Source organism: Danio rerio, chromosome 20 (assembly GCF_049306965.1).
Source record: "Danio rerio strain Tuebingen ecotype United States chromosome 20, GRCz12tu, whole genome shotgun sequence".
In the NCBI taxonomy this organism is placed as follows: domain Eukaryota; kingdom Metazoa; phylum Chordata; class Actinopteri; order Cypriniformes; family Danionidae; genus Danio; species Danio rerio.
Window position 1 is genome coordinate 38,963,936 of NC_133195.1, and position 16,962 is coordinate 38,980,897.

The following is a 16,962-nucleotide window of genomic DNA, read 5'->3' on the forward strand; positions in this document are numbered from 1 at the left end:
CAAAAATAGAAATCAAATTCAGCTAATAATATTTACCATGACAAGAGTTGTTGACGCTCACAGGACTGTCTTTATTAGAGACATTAAATCCATTCCAGCATGAACACATGTAACCACCAATGCTGTTAGTACAGTCTGAGTATTGACCACACACTGACGCTGCATCTTCACATTCATTGATGTCTGAAAAACAGGAAGATGATACTGCATAAAACAGTTTTTCTGAACTATCAGGAGTTACTGAATAAACTCATACTGGTCATGTTACTAAAACTACATTCAGTACAGATGAACTATAATGGGATTTCTCACCTTTCTGGCAAAGTGACCCCTCTGAAGGGAGAGCCTGAATGCATCCACAAGTGTTTCCCACAATGCTATCACACACCTGATAGGCCATGCAGGTGTTACTGGGCCAAACATGATCCACCTCACACTTGCACTCATATTCTGTTCCATTAAACCCACACACTGTAAAACAAGGAGATTTATTTATTTGTGCTCAATATGTGGATTTCTGCTAAAACTAGACTCATCTTAGAATGTGACATGATAAACAGTTCTGTTCTTACCAGTATTCATGTCGATATCTGTGATATTTGTGCTGCTGCTCAGAGTCGAAGGCAGGCTGATATTTCTGACAAAATTTCGTAAGTAGTCCACCAGGACCAAGTCAAAGAATCTTACATCAATGTCAATCACATAGTCAAAAGGAAGGACTGCGAGAAAAAAACAAAACAAAAGCAGATAAACAGAAATCTATGCAAACAAAAACGAGTACAAAAACTGTATAAAACAACAATAATATTAAAACACATTAACATAGAAGTAAGCAAACAGAAAGAAATACTTAAAGGAGAAATGAGTGATGTTGCAGAATGATGTCATCATCTCACCTTGGCAGAACTGTCCATCAGCTGGAAGGCCATTGATACATGTACATGAACCATTAGTGATGACATCACAGGCATCATATGCATGACACGTGTCATTTGGCCAAACAAACAGACCCTCACATTTACACTGATACCGCGTTTCATTCAAAGAACACACTGGAGAACAGAAGCAGAGTCCAAACATCACATATCTTCATTAATGGAAGTATTCATGATGTATAATTTTAGATAAACAGCATCACAAAGCAGAAACAGAGATCATACCAGTAGTGATGTTGATTTCTGTAATGTTAGTGCTGTCACTGATTGTGTAGGGCAAACTGAAATTAATCAGAAGAGTCCTCAGCTGATCAGTGATCCTACTATCAATGCTGTTGATCTCAATTTCAATTAGATATTCAGTCAGAGGCAGAGACACTGTAGAAAGAGAGAAGAAAAAACATCCTGAAATTATGACTGCTTTAAAAAATAACTAATTCAGTCAGAGGTAGAGACACTGTAGCAAAAAGAGAAGAAAATCCACAAATGATCAATATTCCTTTCCATGCATGATATTCAAAATTAACTGCACAATACTATAAACAGACAATGATGTTTGGACCAACAGGATTTGACACAATTACGAAAAAAAAACAAAAAAAAAAAACACCTCCATGTTTTTAAACAACTCTCAGCATAGCTAAAAATCTAAAAAGCAAAAACACACACAATGCAATATAATAGAATGAATTGTCATTTTGTTTCACATTCTTTTAAAATAAAAATCCAATTCATAATAATTCAACCTGGACAATGTAGTATAACATTGTCTCAAGTTCAAGAAGACAATGCTCCACATAACGGCTTCAAGAAAAAGGCTAATATACAGCCTCAGTCACACTGAGATACATTTAATACATACAACATTTAATACATACAGCCCTTACCATTGCATGGGTTACTGTTGCTGACTGGTTGATTTCGGTCTGTTACAGTAAACGCAGTCAAGCAGGAACAGTTGAAACTCCCAATTGAGTTGTTGCAATGAGAGTTTGGACCACAGACCTCTGATGACTTTAGACATTCATTCACATCTTTATTATAAGAGGAGTTGGAAAATTATAAAAAAAAAAAGTACAAACTCAGTTGTAAGAAACAACACTTGCTGAAATCATTAATTAAATAATTATTAAAGCTGTTATTTTTAACAGACAATGCAAATAGAGTTGAAAACAGTTTCTAAATGAATCAAAACCATTTAAAAAATATGAAAAATTAGTTTCCAAAACTACAAAATCACATGCAAGAATTTACCTTCACATGTGTTGTTGATGCTGATATAGAGACTTGAGTTTATTGCAGTAAAACCATCCAAACATGAGCAATTATAACTTCCTATTTCATTTGTGCAGTTGGAATATGGACCACAGACAGATGGACTGAACAGACATTCATCAATATCTATTAGAGAAACAAATGAAAAAAATGATGTACTAAAAGCTTACAGTAGTAATTACACAATATGTAAAGACAAAGCAGCACTGGACAATACATTTTAAAACATGTAAATCTAAATCAAAGTCAACTGATAATATTTACCACGACAAGAGTTGTTGACGCTCACAGGACTGTCTTCATTAGAGACATTAAATCCATTCCAGCATGAACACATGTAACCACCAATCCTGTTAGTACAGTCTGAGTATTGACCACACACTGACGCTGCATCTTCACATTCATTGATGTCTGAAAAACAGGAAGATGATACTGCATAAAACAGTGTTTCTGAACTATCAGGAGTTACTGAATAAACTCATACTGGTCATGTTACTAAAACTACATTCAGTACAGATGAAATCTAATGGGATTTCTCACCTCTCTGGCAAAGTGACCCCTCTGAAGGGAGAGCCTGAATGCATCCACAAGTGCTTCCCACAATGCTATCACACACCTGATAGGCCTTGCAGGTGTTACTGGGCCAAACATGATCCACCTCACACTTGCACTCATATTCTGTTCCATTCAATCCACACACTGTAGTAGAAAGATAAACAGGATACATTCATTAGTATCAATTAAAAAGGTGAAATGACAAGATAAGTTACACAAATGAATAATTTTAAAGAAACTGTTTTAATGTGGGTTGATGTGACAGCTTCATGTTCTCACCAGTAGTGATGTCGATATCTGTGATATTTGTGCTGCTGCTCAGAGTCAAAGGCAGACTGATATTTGTAAAGAGATGTCGCAAGTATTCCACCAGGAACACGTCAAAGGAGCTCACATCAAAATCAATCACGTAGTCAGAAGGCAGATCTACAACGATAATCAAAGGCATTTGAGCAGAATAAAAAGTGAAACAATGTACTCTTAATCTAAAAAAAAAAAAAAGAAAAAGAAAAAACAGGTTTTTCTTGATGTCACTGCTGCCTTGACTTCTAGAACATTTTTGTGATGCAACAAAGATCAACCGATATAGATTCATATTATTTTTATAGTCATATACAATTACTGATATGCTGAAATGTAATTTGTGCAATTTTCACTGACCCCCATAATAACTGGATGATTATCAGATTAAAATATAAATATAATATCAAGAAAATTTGTTATTTTTTCTGTTACATACAGTATGTATGCTTTTATATGTCATACAAATTGTCTTTTTTGTTTAAACATATCAAGTTTATTGAACAATATCGTTGCCTTTGGGAGTGATGAATGCAATTGCTGACCTTCTTTTAACTGGCAGAACTGTCCATCAGCTGGAAGGCCATTGATACATGTACATGAACCATTAGTGATGACATCACAGGCATCGTATGCGTGACACGTTTCATTTGGCCAAACATACAGACCCTTACATTTACACTGATGCTGCGTTTCATTCAAAGAACACACTGGAGAGCAGAAGAAGAGTCCAAACATCACATATCGTCATTTTTGGAAGTACTCATGATGTATAATTTTATAAAAACATAATCGCAAAGCAGAAACAGAGATCATACCAGTAGTGATGTTGATTTCTGTAATGTTAGTGCTGTCACTGATTGGGTGGGGCAAACTGAAATTCATCAGATAGTTTGTAAGCTGATCAATGACGGCAGTATTCCCAGCATTTATCTGGATTTCAGTTATATATTCAATCGAAACTGGAGTCACTGTAAGAAAGACATAAGAGTTATAAATATTTACTCTTCGTTTAATCCGCATGAAATTACTGCAGTGATCTGAACACTGAGATTGACAACAGACATTTGTATGTACCTGTTGGTGGTTGTGCACATGCTGTGGTATCTTTTAGAAAAATAAGAGAATAGATTAGAATAAAGTACTTCTACCCAGTTCACGTCCGGTAACTGACCCACAACCCTTCTTTATGACTACAAACATGAACTGCGTTAAATTCTTACTTGTAATCTCGTTGGCTGTTTGACAGAACTGTCTGTCACTTGGAATAGCACTGATGCAGCTGCATGTGTTGTTAATGATGATGTCACAGCTCCCATATTCTTTGCACTTTTCACATGGCCAGAAATACTGATCCTCACAGACGCACTTATATCCACCGTCACTGAAATTGCACACTAAAAAAAGAAATTGTATATGTAAATACCCAGCAAGCATTTGTTTGTGTTTAAAAGAAAAATAATAGACATCTAAACGTATATATATTTCTTGGTTAAGTAAATCTTTACAAACTAATTTTGCGAGGAGCATGTGATATGATTGATCGCGTAATCAGCAATAATCCAATCAGATTGATTCAAGTTTACAATAAATAGACCAATTTCGCCGTACTACCTAGGACTGTGCAATTAATCAAAAATTCGGTTATGATTTCGGCTTCTAATGATTATGAAAAAGATAAAACGATTATTGCATCATTTACCACCCCCTTTACAGTCGTACACAATTGTTGCTCTGCAAAGCTCAGTTTCACATGAACATTACTGAAAGCATGTACTGTAATGTAGCTTTTGTAGCATGGGATGCGCATCATTTACTGATGTTTATCCGAATCCTTCATGTTTTTAAAAGCGCGAATGAGACCGCATGCTGTTGTGTGTGCGCGCGCTCAGCCTCTGAGATGAGCAGAGCACACGCATCTAAAGTCATCTTAATGTAAGCGTTTTAATGGCCAAATAGGTGTTAAAACGCAGTGTTTAGTGGTTATTCATTATAACCCTCATTTGAGTAACAAACAAACGAGTTGAGAATCAAAATACATGTGAAAGAGAAACCATTTTGCAGAACTGCACTGCTCTTAAAGTAACCTTGAGCAATATTCCTGCTGCCGACTATTTTTATTATTAATCAAACAACAAAAGGAGAAAATCCCTGACTGCTCTTGACTGAAGGACTTTTGTAGCTATAATTAAAGTTTTAACCTTACAGTTTATTTCATATTTTTATTCTATTGTATTTGTTTCTCTTTCCTTATTTACAGGAGGAAAATAACTGTATGTATACAGTTGAAGTCAGAATTATTCGCCCTCCTGAATTATTAGTGAACGTCTTCCCCTCAACTTCTGTTTAATGGAAAGAAGTTTTTTTTTCAACCCATTTCTGAACATAATAGTTTTATTAACTCATTTCAAATAACTGATTTATTTTATATTTGTTATGATGACAGCACATAACATTTTACCCGATATTTTTCAAAATACAAGCATTCAGATTAAAGTGCGATTTAAAGGCTTAATTAATGTAATTAGGCAAGTCATTGTATAACAGTAGTTTATTCTGCAGACAATCACTAAATATATTTCTTAAGGGGGCTAATAATGTTGACATTATAATAGGTTTTAAAATATTTTAACCTGCTTTTATTCTAGCCAAAGTAAAATAAATTAGCCTTTCTTCAGAAAAAAAAATTAAATAAATTATAGGAAATACTGTGAAAAATTCCTTGCTCTGTTAAACATCATTTGGGAAATATTTATAAAAAAAATTCAGGAGGTAAATAATTTGGACTTCAACTAATAATCGATTTGAATAAACGTCACTACAATTATCACCAAAACAATCATGATTATGATTTTTCCCATAATCAAGCAGCCCTACTACTACCCTATCTTTGTTTTGGAAGAATCGCCCTTTCCTCCCCATCTCCTCCTTTTCTTCCCTTTACCAGGGAGAGCTCTCGAAACCTACTTGGTCTCGGACCCTCTTATATGCTTACTGACCAGCTGGGAGCCCTGGGCTCAATCATCTCCGAGCTCAGGATTCTCTCCGGGGACAGCATGCCAAACCTGCTATTAGCGTCAAACATATCTAAGCGTGAACTGTTGAAAATAATGCTACATTTGTGGAGTAAGTAAAAATCTAATAGACATCTAACAATATTCCAAAAATAGACTAGTTTTCAATTAGACAGAAATGTCTAATATGTCTATTTTTGTTATATGTCTATTAGATTTTCATGGACAGCCCATAATAAAAAATTGCCTTGTTTTAGCTGAGATGTCAACATTTAGATGTGTATTAGGTGAGGATTATTTATAGGATTATTTATAAACTAATTTCGAGAGGATCACATGCTTATGATTGACCACAGCTGGTCCTGCATTGGCTAACACATGATTTACCAATCAGATGGTTTCTGACATACTACAAATAACCAAAGTTTTGATCACCTTTGTCTTGAAGAATCCCTCCCCCCCCTCCCACTTCTACTATTTCTCCCTTTTTTTGGATAGGGTGACACGGCGGCCCAGTTATTAACACTGTTGCCTCACAGCAAAAATGACACTGGTTTAAGTCCTTACTAGGCCAGTAGATGTTTCTGTGTGAATTTTACATGTCCTCACTGTGCTCACATGGATTTCCCCCAGGTTTCCTGGATTTCTCCCACAGTCCAAAGACATGCGGCATAATTGAATTGACCAAACGAAATTGGCACCATAGATGAGCTCCTAGTCAGAAGTGAATATCTCTATAGCAATCCCTATAATTTGTCATTAGACATAAACAAGCCAGGGGAGTTATCGAGATCTACCTGAGCCCAAACTCCTCTCTCATCCTGCAAACGAGAGGGAACCCCGGGCTGGAGGATCTTTTAAGCACAGGGCTCTCTCCCGGGACAGCATGCCAAACACGCTTTATAATCAATCATCAGCTATGTGTGAACTCTTGAAACATGTTTAAAACACAAAATTGACTCGCAAGTATGAGAACGTTTTTAACCAATCGCTGTTATTGTTTTTGTGTTTGCAGGGTCCTATGATGTGCTTTACCTGTTGTGATGTCCACATTTAATACTTCAACCAATTCATCCAACTGCAGTGGAAATGCAGTGTTCTGCAGATATCGCCTCATCTCATCAATCACTGAGATACTTGTCGATTCCATCTCAATTTCAAACAGGAAGTCTGTGAAGGGTAATTCTGTGAAAATAAAAAAAAGAGTAAACATTTTGTACTTTTTTATTACAACATATACAGATAAGTGTAAAATTATTAACCCTCTTAATAAATTTGTATTCTTTTTTAAATATTTCCGAGGTGATGTTTAACAGAGATTTTTCACAATATTGCCTACAATATGTCTTCTTCGGGACAAAGTCTTATTCCTTCTAATGTGTATTTTATATAGCACATTTATTGTGTATGGCCATACACCCAAAGCGCTTGAATCATGAGGGGGGTCTCTCCACACCACTACCAGTGTGCAGCATCCACATGACAACGGCGCCAGTGCTTCACCAGGCATCAGCTATTGGTGTATTAGAGAGAAAGTGATGGAGCTAATTCAGTGGATGGGAATGATTGGGAGGCCATGATGTGTATGGGCTGATGGAGGGAATTTGGCCAGAACTCTTTACAAGAAGTGCCATGGGATATTTAATGACCGCGGAGAAACACAACATCAGTTTAACGTCTCATCCGAAAGACAGTGCTCACTGACAGTATAGTGTCAGGTTAAGCGCCCCTGGCTGACCTCACTAATATTAGCAACCTAGTGGTTCCCATGTGGTCTCCAATCCAGGTGCTGACCAGGCTCAGGCCTGCTTAGCCTCTGTGACTGGTCTTAAGCTGCAGAGTGATATGACTGCGACCTTCTCTCCATTTAACAGCACTTGGGAGATACTTTTAAAATAAAATAGAAATTTCACAGGTGGTCGAAACATTTTGTCTTCATCTGTATGCATAGTTATATACAAATACATAAAAAGTAGTATTTATTATTATCCAATATTTTTTGTCAGTTGTAACAAAGGTAGAAACATTGTACACAAAAATGAAAAAACAACAAAATGAAGAAATAAATTAACTTTTTAAGTGCATTTAAAGTTTTTTTCATGACTCTTACCGCTCTTCAGCACACACATCTCTCCATCACCCGGAACACCACCAATACATCCACATGAGCCGACAATGATGTCATCACAGGCCTCGTATGTCTTACAGTTGTTGTAGGACCATGCATAACCATCTTCACATACACACTGGTATTCGGTCACATTTGGCTGGCACACTGATGGATATATAATAGTTATTGCACAGATTGTTTAAACCTTATTAAAGACAAAGAAGTAAGAATGACGTAAATTGTTTTGATCACTGGTTTAACCAGCTCACCTGTAGTAATATTTGCAGCAGTAACCTCAGTATTGTTATCCAATTGAAGAGGAAACGAAATGGAGGCCAGTGACGCTCTGATCTGTTCAATCACCACAGCTTGAGATGCATTTACTTCAATCACCACAATGAACTCTTGCAGTTCTATAGACATGGGGAAAACAATGAGATTTTAATAATCAAGTAGGGCTGTTGAAGAACAAGACAAAAACTGCCTGAAATCAGTGCCAAATAATAATAAGTAAATAAATATTGATTCTTTACGGCTATATTATTACAAAAGAAGTCAAAAAAGAGATTCAGACCTGTGCTTCTTGGCATTCTGTGATGAAGTTGCCCATCTATGTAGTCAAACTGGGAAAGATACAACATGCATTGATTTACTTGTTAATCATGTGAGTTGGTCGTGGCCAATAAATTATACATTTTTCAATAATTCGTTTTTATTCCTAGAAAATGTGAAGACACTTCTAATATCTTTTTTGGAAGTGAATCTAAAAATGTCAGGAATCTGAATGTTTTATGTTCTTACAGTATAAATAAACCATCCCCTACCTGTAAATTAAAACTTGTTTCTGGGATGTCAACTGTTGCCACAACACACACATGACTCAGCAGGACTGACAAGATGATTCCCGCAAAGTACTGTAATATTTGTCCTGTATCTGAAGAATTGAAAAAATGAACACAGAATGTGTATCATGCAAACGGTAAACAAAACAAAAAAATATTCATGAGCACTTATTTTGAAGACAGATGGTCTTGAAAAAGAAATTGAAAGAAAAATAGAATATTTGGACTGTGAAGAAAATAATATCTGTCCCTATATCGGAGCTATATTATATTTAAGGCTGATGTAAACTGTGGCAAAAAGTAGCTACAGTGAGACAAAAATATGCAGATTGTTGTACCTTGACTGGCCATGTTTCTCATCGAAGTCACTCAAAATCCCATAATATTATATCCTCCGAGCAAAAGGTTATTGCATGGCTCATCCTGAGACCTTAAAACTGTAAAATAAAATAAAAACCTTCATATAAGGTTTTTTTTTTTACAATAAAACACTGGTTAACAGGTTCCTTAAAGTTTAGTGACCAGAAAAAAATTTGAAAAAAAATGTCTATGTGGTATTAAAGGTTCTATATAATTTAAAGAAAACATGTGGACTATGTTATCCAATTTAAAGATCATATAGCAACCTTCTTTACTTATTTTGAAATAATTATAAAATAACAAAAACAAAGATTTAAGGTTATCTGTAATCAAACCATTCATAGTCTCATATCATATTACAAATACAACATAGAATACGTTGTATAACCTTAAAACATACTGTTATTCCTTTAAAATAGCATGTCAAACCCAAAAATCAGTAAAACATTTATTTAATAGTGAATTAAAAAAAATACAAACTGCAATCACAAATAAGTGCGTAACACACTTGTCAACTGCAATCGCTCACCTAAATTGAGATGTAATATCTGCTCTTTTACAATAATAACAAACTCCAGCAAGGACAACTTCTAAAGGGACTACACATTTTCAAATCAAGTTTTTTGTTTTCAAAAATATACTTCAAAAGGCAGTCTAAAACATTTTTACGTTAAAAAGAATAAGCATGCAGGCTTGTCACTCTTACCTTGCCTCTGGAAATAACCACAGAGATGCCAAACTTGTTTCTCAAGGTCTGAGATTTTGTTTCCTTGTTAATTCTGAGAAGATTTTGTAGGTGGATCATTTGACGTGTCTTTGTGCAGGTCACCACAATAACATGACTGCGTGTGGGTCACCTGCTAAACAAGTTTGATTCGCTCTATTATTTCCTTGTTCTCTTGTGTAAAGAGAACATAGAAGAGCAGTGATTCAAATAAAACTGAAAGTATGGGCCATATTACTAAGAGGTAAATCACATCTTATAAAAAAAAACTTGCATCTTATGGATACAGACAGAATAAACTTAATAGCAAACTTCTTCCGGCTTTGTCTATATTTGTCTCTATAAATTCAACAAAATGCTGCCATATTTGAACTGCTATTAAAAACTTGCTGTTTGTATAGTATACAAGTACAAAAAAGCATTTCATGCATTTAGGAGGAGTATAAAAGCTGTTATCGTCATTGCATGCTTGTATGTTCACGCTTATCAGTATCTGTGAAAGGGATCATTTCATAATTGTTCAACAAAATTCATCAGATTCCTTTGTGCTGAGAAAATTCACGTAAAGTCAGAAGAGGATTGGGCCCATTCAAATGAACATTGAAGTTAAAATATAAGGGATAATAATAAGGGATATATTAGTAGTATTTCTAAACTGCTTTATACAACACTGATTGTGTCAAAGCAGTGGTACATAGCTAAACAGGTGATAATAAAAAAAATATTAATTTTATGAAGTTTCATCGATGTAATCAAGTTCAGGAAATTAAGCAGTTTTGTTGTAGTTTTTGTCAGAGTAAGTACAATATTATCAGCACATAAGCAGCAAAAATCAACAGCCATGATTCAAATTTCAGGAGAAGCAAATCAACTTTGAAGAAGCTAATTCATTATCAACAACATTCTATTATCCAATCAGCTGAAGACCAAGCCTCTATAAATAGTCAAACAAGTCATACAGTACCTCTGTTTTCTTGATTTCAGCATCCCTTTACCACACTGTTAAACATGATACCTCATAAATCTAATGGGAAAGCGTGAATGTGAACACATGAAAATTCTGGTAAATCTACTCAAGAAATTCTAGTCCTAAGAGAAAGATGTCAGAACAAAGTGCACTGTAATTTGTTGCGTATAGGGATGTGTGACTTTGGCCAAGTGCTTATGATGACCCCTGTTGATTGTATGTAAAAGTATGTGAAGGAAAGAACTGAACTATGGAGCTATATAGAAGATGTTTGCTTGGTTTGACATTTACAAGTAGATCAGGTGCAGGTAATTGTCTTGGACCTCTTCAAAACAAAAGTGTTTTTCTTCTTTAAGGGTGACCCCAGAACAAGAGCCTGGAGCCTCAAATCCCAACTGATTCTCACTGATTATAATGAGGAGAACAGTATGTGAAAACAGCGGTGTCATTTTATGAACATATTAGACAAAACTAGCCAATTTGAAACCTAACTGGTTTTAAGGTTTACAGTGGTTTGGAAAAGTCAAGGTATTATAATCGCAAAAATGTTGTTATACCGTTTCTAAGGTATAATGCAGAGGTTTTTTTTGTTTTTAAAAATTTTGTAAGGAAATCTGTGTTTTTGAAGCTAATGAAGATAGTAGAAGCCAATGGTTTATTTTAATTATGCAGCCTGACATGTTTACTGTTCCAAAATATTATACATTTTTCCTAAAAGGTAATATATATTGTGTTAAATGGGGAATTTTTTTTTGTTTTTTACCTAGACATTTTTACTAGGACATGTTTTTACAGCAGTAAACACAATACTGTGATACCGTGAAACTTTTATCCAAGAGTATCATCCCATCAGAAACTTAAAGCCCATGCCTAGACTAGTTACTACAAAATTGTGGCAAACTACATAAAATCCCTCTATAACAACAGTGATCCCCAGCAAAATTGCCTCTTTCGTTTCCTCTTTTGTATATCAATTAGCATTAAACTATACAATAAGATAATTACTGTATAAATGTATCCACTCACTTTGAAAATCCGAAAATCATTTTATTTGAACTTTTAATCTCTAAAACTGAATTCTGTATAAAAGGCGTGCTATGTAAAGCCATCAAAACAAGAAGCCCAACGATAAGATCCAAACAGACGGCATTCTTAATTCAAAACTATTTTAGTTGCGCAACCATTTTCTCATGATTATACAAGCTGGCTGTAAAATACAGAAATAGCTCCAAATGGCGACGCAGGAACTTTTTTTTGATGAAATCAAGCATCGATGTTGCCCATGATTAGAACTGATTTGCCACTGATTTTATTTCTAAATATTTCACAAAAGACTAAAACAAATAATTTTAATCAGTTGTTTGCTTATGATAATGCCATATATATGATATGGTCATTATGAGTTACTGAAAGTTTGATATCATCAAATTAGAAGCCCAGTACTTGTGTGACCAGAATAAAAACTAAGTGATAGTGTAAAGCAGGGGTGTCCAACTCAGTTCCAAAAGGGCCGAAGCCCTGCACAGTTTAGTTCCAACCCTGCTCCAACACACTTACCTGTAGGTTTCAAACAAGCCTGAAGGACTCAATTAGTTTGATCAGGTGTGTTTAATTAGGGTTGGAACTAAACTGTGCAGAGCTGCGGCCCTTTTGGAACTGAGTTTGACACCTGTGGTGTAAAGGGTCATCAATTCAACTAAAATCACTGGTGTTGAGCAATTATTTTCAGACTACTGACATAGACGTAAAGTTGCTCCTTAATATAATTTCATAAAAGTATTGTTAGCAATTTCTGAATAGTGAAATCATATTACCAATGACCATCAAAGTATAACACTGTTTACAATCAAATAAATAGAGCTAATGCTGTTTTCAAGTAATATTTACATGTGATTTCAGACCAAATATTCAAAGTAGCATGGTAAGCAATATAGGGAGTGTGTCACAAGTTGTCACTGAATGAATTTGCCAATATAAAACCAATTTTACCTCAATACTAATGACACCCAAAGGGAGTAAATACTAGTATGGGTCCACCAACTGTAAGAATGATGACTCTGGGGGTTGAGGATCAATTTGCAAGCTTTTATTTACATGCAGCAGAGTGACACACTAAATTACAGAAACACTTACTATGTAGTATGATTTAGTAACAGCATTGCCGGAAAGCATCCAGGCATTGCTCAGGGAACACTGGGGATATTTACAGGCAAGATTCCAGGCTAATGTATGTGCAGGCAGCATCACAAACGAAGAAGTGGGCACCGCTAACACAGACCTACAGTAATAATACAAGAAATGTCCGTAAGGGAAAGCAAGACTTCACAATATTTTGATATGAGCCAGTGCGTGTGTTTACCCCGTGTGGTACATACATACCTCCAACAGGTGCCAAGCAATCAGCACCAGGCACGTGGTCTAGTCCAGAGAAGTTAGTTTTCAGACGATGATGACCCAGATAGCAGGCAGTAATCGGCCCGAGCTCGGCTGCCCTCCGGCGCCTCCGGCTCCGACTCGGCATCGGCGAGTGTTATCCGGGCCGAGTGCGGCCCGCAGCTCGCTCGCGCACATGCGGCTGTGATGCGGCTGTAAAGCACTGGCCCGATTCCGGTCAACCATATCCGGTCCGAGTCTGTCTGTAGAGTCCTGGCCGCTTCTGGCAAGGACTCGGCTGATGGCAACCGATTAAGTTCTTATTTTATCTAGTAATCTGTTAGCTCCACGTTTAATGATAATTTAAGAAAATATTCATGGTACGATAGCAAAAAAAAAAAAAAGAATATTTAGTGTGGATGGTCTCAATGTTTAGACGCAAACAAAACAATATTATTTGTGTGTATGCTAACTTTGCGTTAAAGAAAGTTTCTGTAGACGAATCCATTAACGCTAACATGGCAAAACGTGTTTTTTCCTGATTTAACATTATAAAGTACCGTGGATGTTGAAAAAAATCATTGTACAGGCGTTTACTTATCCAACAGTATTAATTCTGTGATTATGTGTAAATAAAAACTAATCGTTTTGGATTAATAAAATATTATTGTTTATCTTGTTTATGCAGTTAGTCACGGAAAATGATTGAAACTCGACTGTTTACTATTCTCTTTAAATTATCCAAGAGAAATCTATTAGTGTGCACTTTAATTCATATGTGTTAGCCTATGTGAATCAATTATATCTTTTGTTCAAGCTGTAATGGTCAGTTAATGTAAAACTGAACGTCTTAAAGCAGATTTTGATGTTTTTTTTATGTTATTGACAGTGATAAATTCTGATTTAAATGAATGGGTAACAATATTTGTTGGTTAAGTCTTATTGTTCTTGTTTAACAAAGGTTTGTGAGATCATTTTGCAGCACATCACGACCATAGAAGTCAATGGCACACTCTTTTGAACGTGAATAGGCATGTTATAGTTGTGTGCTAAAAGTCCATTATAAGCTGTAAACTGCTGATATATTTTCAACATAGATTGAGCTTTTCAGACGTTACATTACTAATTGCTTCACAAACAGCTGAAATGGTCTATTGTTATTGGCTATCATCATCAAACATTTTTCACAATGGTAGGTTAATCTTCATGGGTACAGAATAATGCATGTGCTTGACCATCTTACAAATCTATGTCTCAGATTCATAAGGCTGTCACTCTGCATGAATCTCCAAATAAATCTTGTGCAACCTTCTGTGTACTGATTATTTACACTATAGGTATTATATGCATTAATTAACTTTGATAGTATTTTAGGATTTGAACTTTTCTTTACGGGAGGTTAACAACAATGTGATGTTTCATTATAGATGCATATGAGGAAGCTCGACTCAAACATCCAACATCCAACACAACTGTGATTTCTGACTGGTAGACAGATGAGGATGATGATCGCCTGTCATACATCTAAAGACAGAACAGGTTTGTTTGCAATTATTTTAAACACATACTGTCAACATTATGTCATTGATCTATTACAACCTGTGAGTTTTGACCTGGCACTATACTAAAGTGATGTTTTGTTTTGTAAATGTATCTGATTAAGGGACAGTATAGACACATCTATACCGTGATGAAGAAAAATTACTTGGAACAAAGAGGCTGGATAAGGCAGGTATGAAGATTTCAGAAATCAATGCAGCACCACAAGTACCATCACCATCAATGACTATGGCAGAAATCTTAAGACCACCATCAAGATGCACAGATACTGTACATTCCAGTACACCAGGCGTGTCCAAACTACGGCCCGCGGTGAGGCTTTTTATAAATATCAATAGAATCTGGCCCGCTATACAAAAATGAACGTAATTCAATAAATAACCACCGGGTGTCGCTATTACATGCATTCAATTAAGCAGCAGTTCTTGTTATGATCTATAAATCTATCTATCTATCTATCTATCTGTCTGTCTGTCTGTCTGTCTGTCTGTCTGTCTGTCTATCTATCTACACACAGTTGAAGTCTGAATTATTAGCCCCTCATTGATTTATTTTTCTTTTTTAAATATTTCCCAAATAATGTTTAACAGAGCAAGAACATTTTTACAGTATGTCTGATAATATTTTTTCTTTTGGAGAAAGACTTATGTTTTATTTCGGCTAGAATAAAAAGCGGTTTAAATTTTTTTATGAACCATTTTAAGGTCAAAATTATTAGCCCCTTAAGTCTTCAGAACAAACCATTGTTATAAAATAACTTGCCTAATTACCTTAACTTGACTAGTTAACTTGATTAACCTAGTTAAGCCTTTAAATGTCACTTTAAGCTGTATAGAAGTGTCTTAAAAATATCTAGTCAAATATTATTTACTGTCATCATGGCAAAGATAAAATAAATCAGTTATTAGAAATGAGTTACTAAAACTAATATGTTTAGAAATGTGTGGAAAAAAATGTTTAACTCTCCGTTAAACAGAAATTGGGGAAAAAATAAACGGTGGCTAATAATTTAGGGGGGCTAACAATTCTGACTTCAACTGTATATATATATATATATATATATATATATATATATATATATATATATATATATATATATACACACACGTGTCTGTGTGATGTATGTAAAATTTGGCCCGCGACAACGTTTGTTTTTTTGCATCTGGCCCTCGACCCAAAAAGTTTGGACACTCCTGCAGTACACCTATGAACATTTACAGTCTTTGTTCTAGTGCAGTTTGAGATCAAGACAGAACTTATTGCATCTCGTGATGTCTTTGTAAGAATTGAAGACATCACTAAATTTGTTAAGGTTTAATGCAGCTAGAAAGTAAAGATCAACTAGAGAATATCAGCAGTGTCTAACCCACTGTTGTATTTACAGAAGTTGTATGAGAATAAGCTACAGGTTGATTTATACTTATCTGTTATTTTTCTTTTTTAGCATGACTGACTGAAGTTTTAAAATCATGCAACGTCATAAAGCAGCAGCTGGGCCTGATTCTCACAAAACCAAAACAGACGTGATGAAATTCCAGATGTAAACACATTTGACCTTCCTTTGGCCAATTTGATTTGGAAAAGCTTGAAAATCAACTAAAGGAGCAGCCTGAACAAATGAAGAAACTGGTAAGTTCAAGCTCTTGCTAATTTCAAAGTGTTTTAAATTTATTTGTTTTTTTTTTATTGTTTTTTTTTTTTTGCTTCGTAGGTAGCCTACTTTTTTCCTAATTTTTTCTTTTTTTTTTTACATTAGTACTTGTTTACTACTAATTATCTGTTTATCTTTTAATCACAGATGGAGTGAGGACAAATGTCCATACCACGCCACTGATAAAGAAGTGGAAAAATGCATTACAAGGTAGCTACAACTTGCCCCTGACAGGGATGGAGGAAGAAAGAAGAGAAAGCTAATGTGTCAAATGTCTACATCACTATTTTGTTTTA

At 35.2% G+C, this 16,962-nt stretch overlaps 1 protein-coding gene across 1 annotated transcript in view; it reads right to left on the reverse strand.

Annotated features, from left to right (window-relative positions):
- adgrf6 (adhesion G protein-coupled receptor F6) overlaps nucleotides 1-10,127 on the reverse strand; it is a 143,803-nt gene extending 133,676 nt beyond the window's left edge. The window contains exons 1-21 of the mRNA XM_073933529.1: nucleotides 10,098-10,127; nucleotides 9,370-9,468; nucleotides 9,014-9,123; nucleotides 8,764-8,812; nucleotides 8,459-8,602; nucleotides 8,190-8,354; nucleotides 7,115-7,264; nucleotides 4,289-4,462; nucleotides 4,143-4,172; nucleotides 3,884-4,036; nucleotides 3,611-3,775; nucleotides 3,045-3,191; nucleotides 2,751-2,909; nucleotides 2,475-2,621; nucleotides 2,190-2,336; nucleotides 1,823-1,969; nucleotides 1,161-1,313; nucleotides 897-1,052; nucleotides 573-719; nucleotides 313-471; nucleotides 37-183 (exon numbers count right to left, since the gene is read on the reverse strand). Of these exons, the coding sequence (XP_073789630.1) occupies nucleotides 37-183; nucleotides 313-471; nucleotides 573-719; nucleotides 897-1,052; nucleotides 1,161-1,313; nucleotides 1,823-1,969; nucleotides 2,190-2,336; nucleotides 2,475-2,621; nucleotides 2,751-2,909; nucleotides 3,045-3,191; nucleotides 3,611-3,775; nucleotides 3,884-4,036; nucleotides 4,143-4,172; nucleotides 4,289-4,462; nucleotides 7,115-7,264; nucleotides 8,190-8,354; nucleotides 8,459-8,602; nucleotides 8,764-8,812; nucleotides 9,014-9,123; nucleotides 9,370-9,391 (2,671 nt within the window). The 5' untranslated portion in view covers nucleotides 9,392-9,468; nucleotides 10,098-10,127. The remainder of the gene's footprint in view (nucleotides 1-36; nucleotides 184-312; nucleotides 472-572; nucleotides 720-896; nucleotides 1,053-1,160; nucleotides 1,314-1,822; nucleotides 1,970-2,189; nucleotides 2,337-2,474; nucleotides 2,622-2,750; nucleotides 2,910-3,044; nucleotides 3,192-3,610; nucleotides 3,776-3,883; nucleotides 4,037-4,142; nucleotides 4,173-4,288; nucleotides 4,463-7,114; nucleotides 7,265-8,189; nucleotides 8,355-8,458; nucleotides 8,603-8,763; nucleotides 8,813-9,013; nucleotides 9,124-9,369; nucleotides 9,469-10,097) is intronic.
- Nucleotides 10,128-16,962: the final 6,835 nt, after the last annotated feature.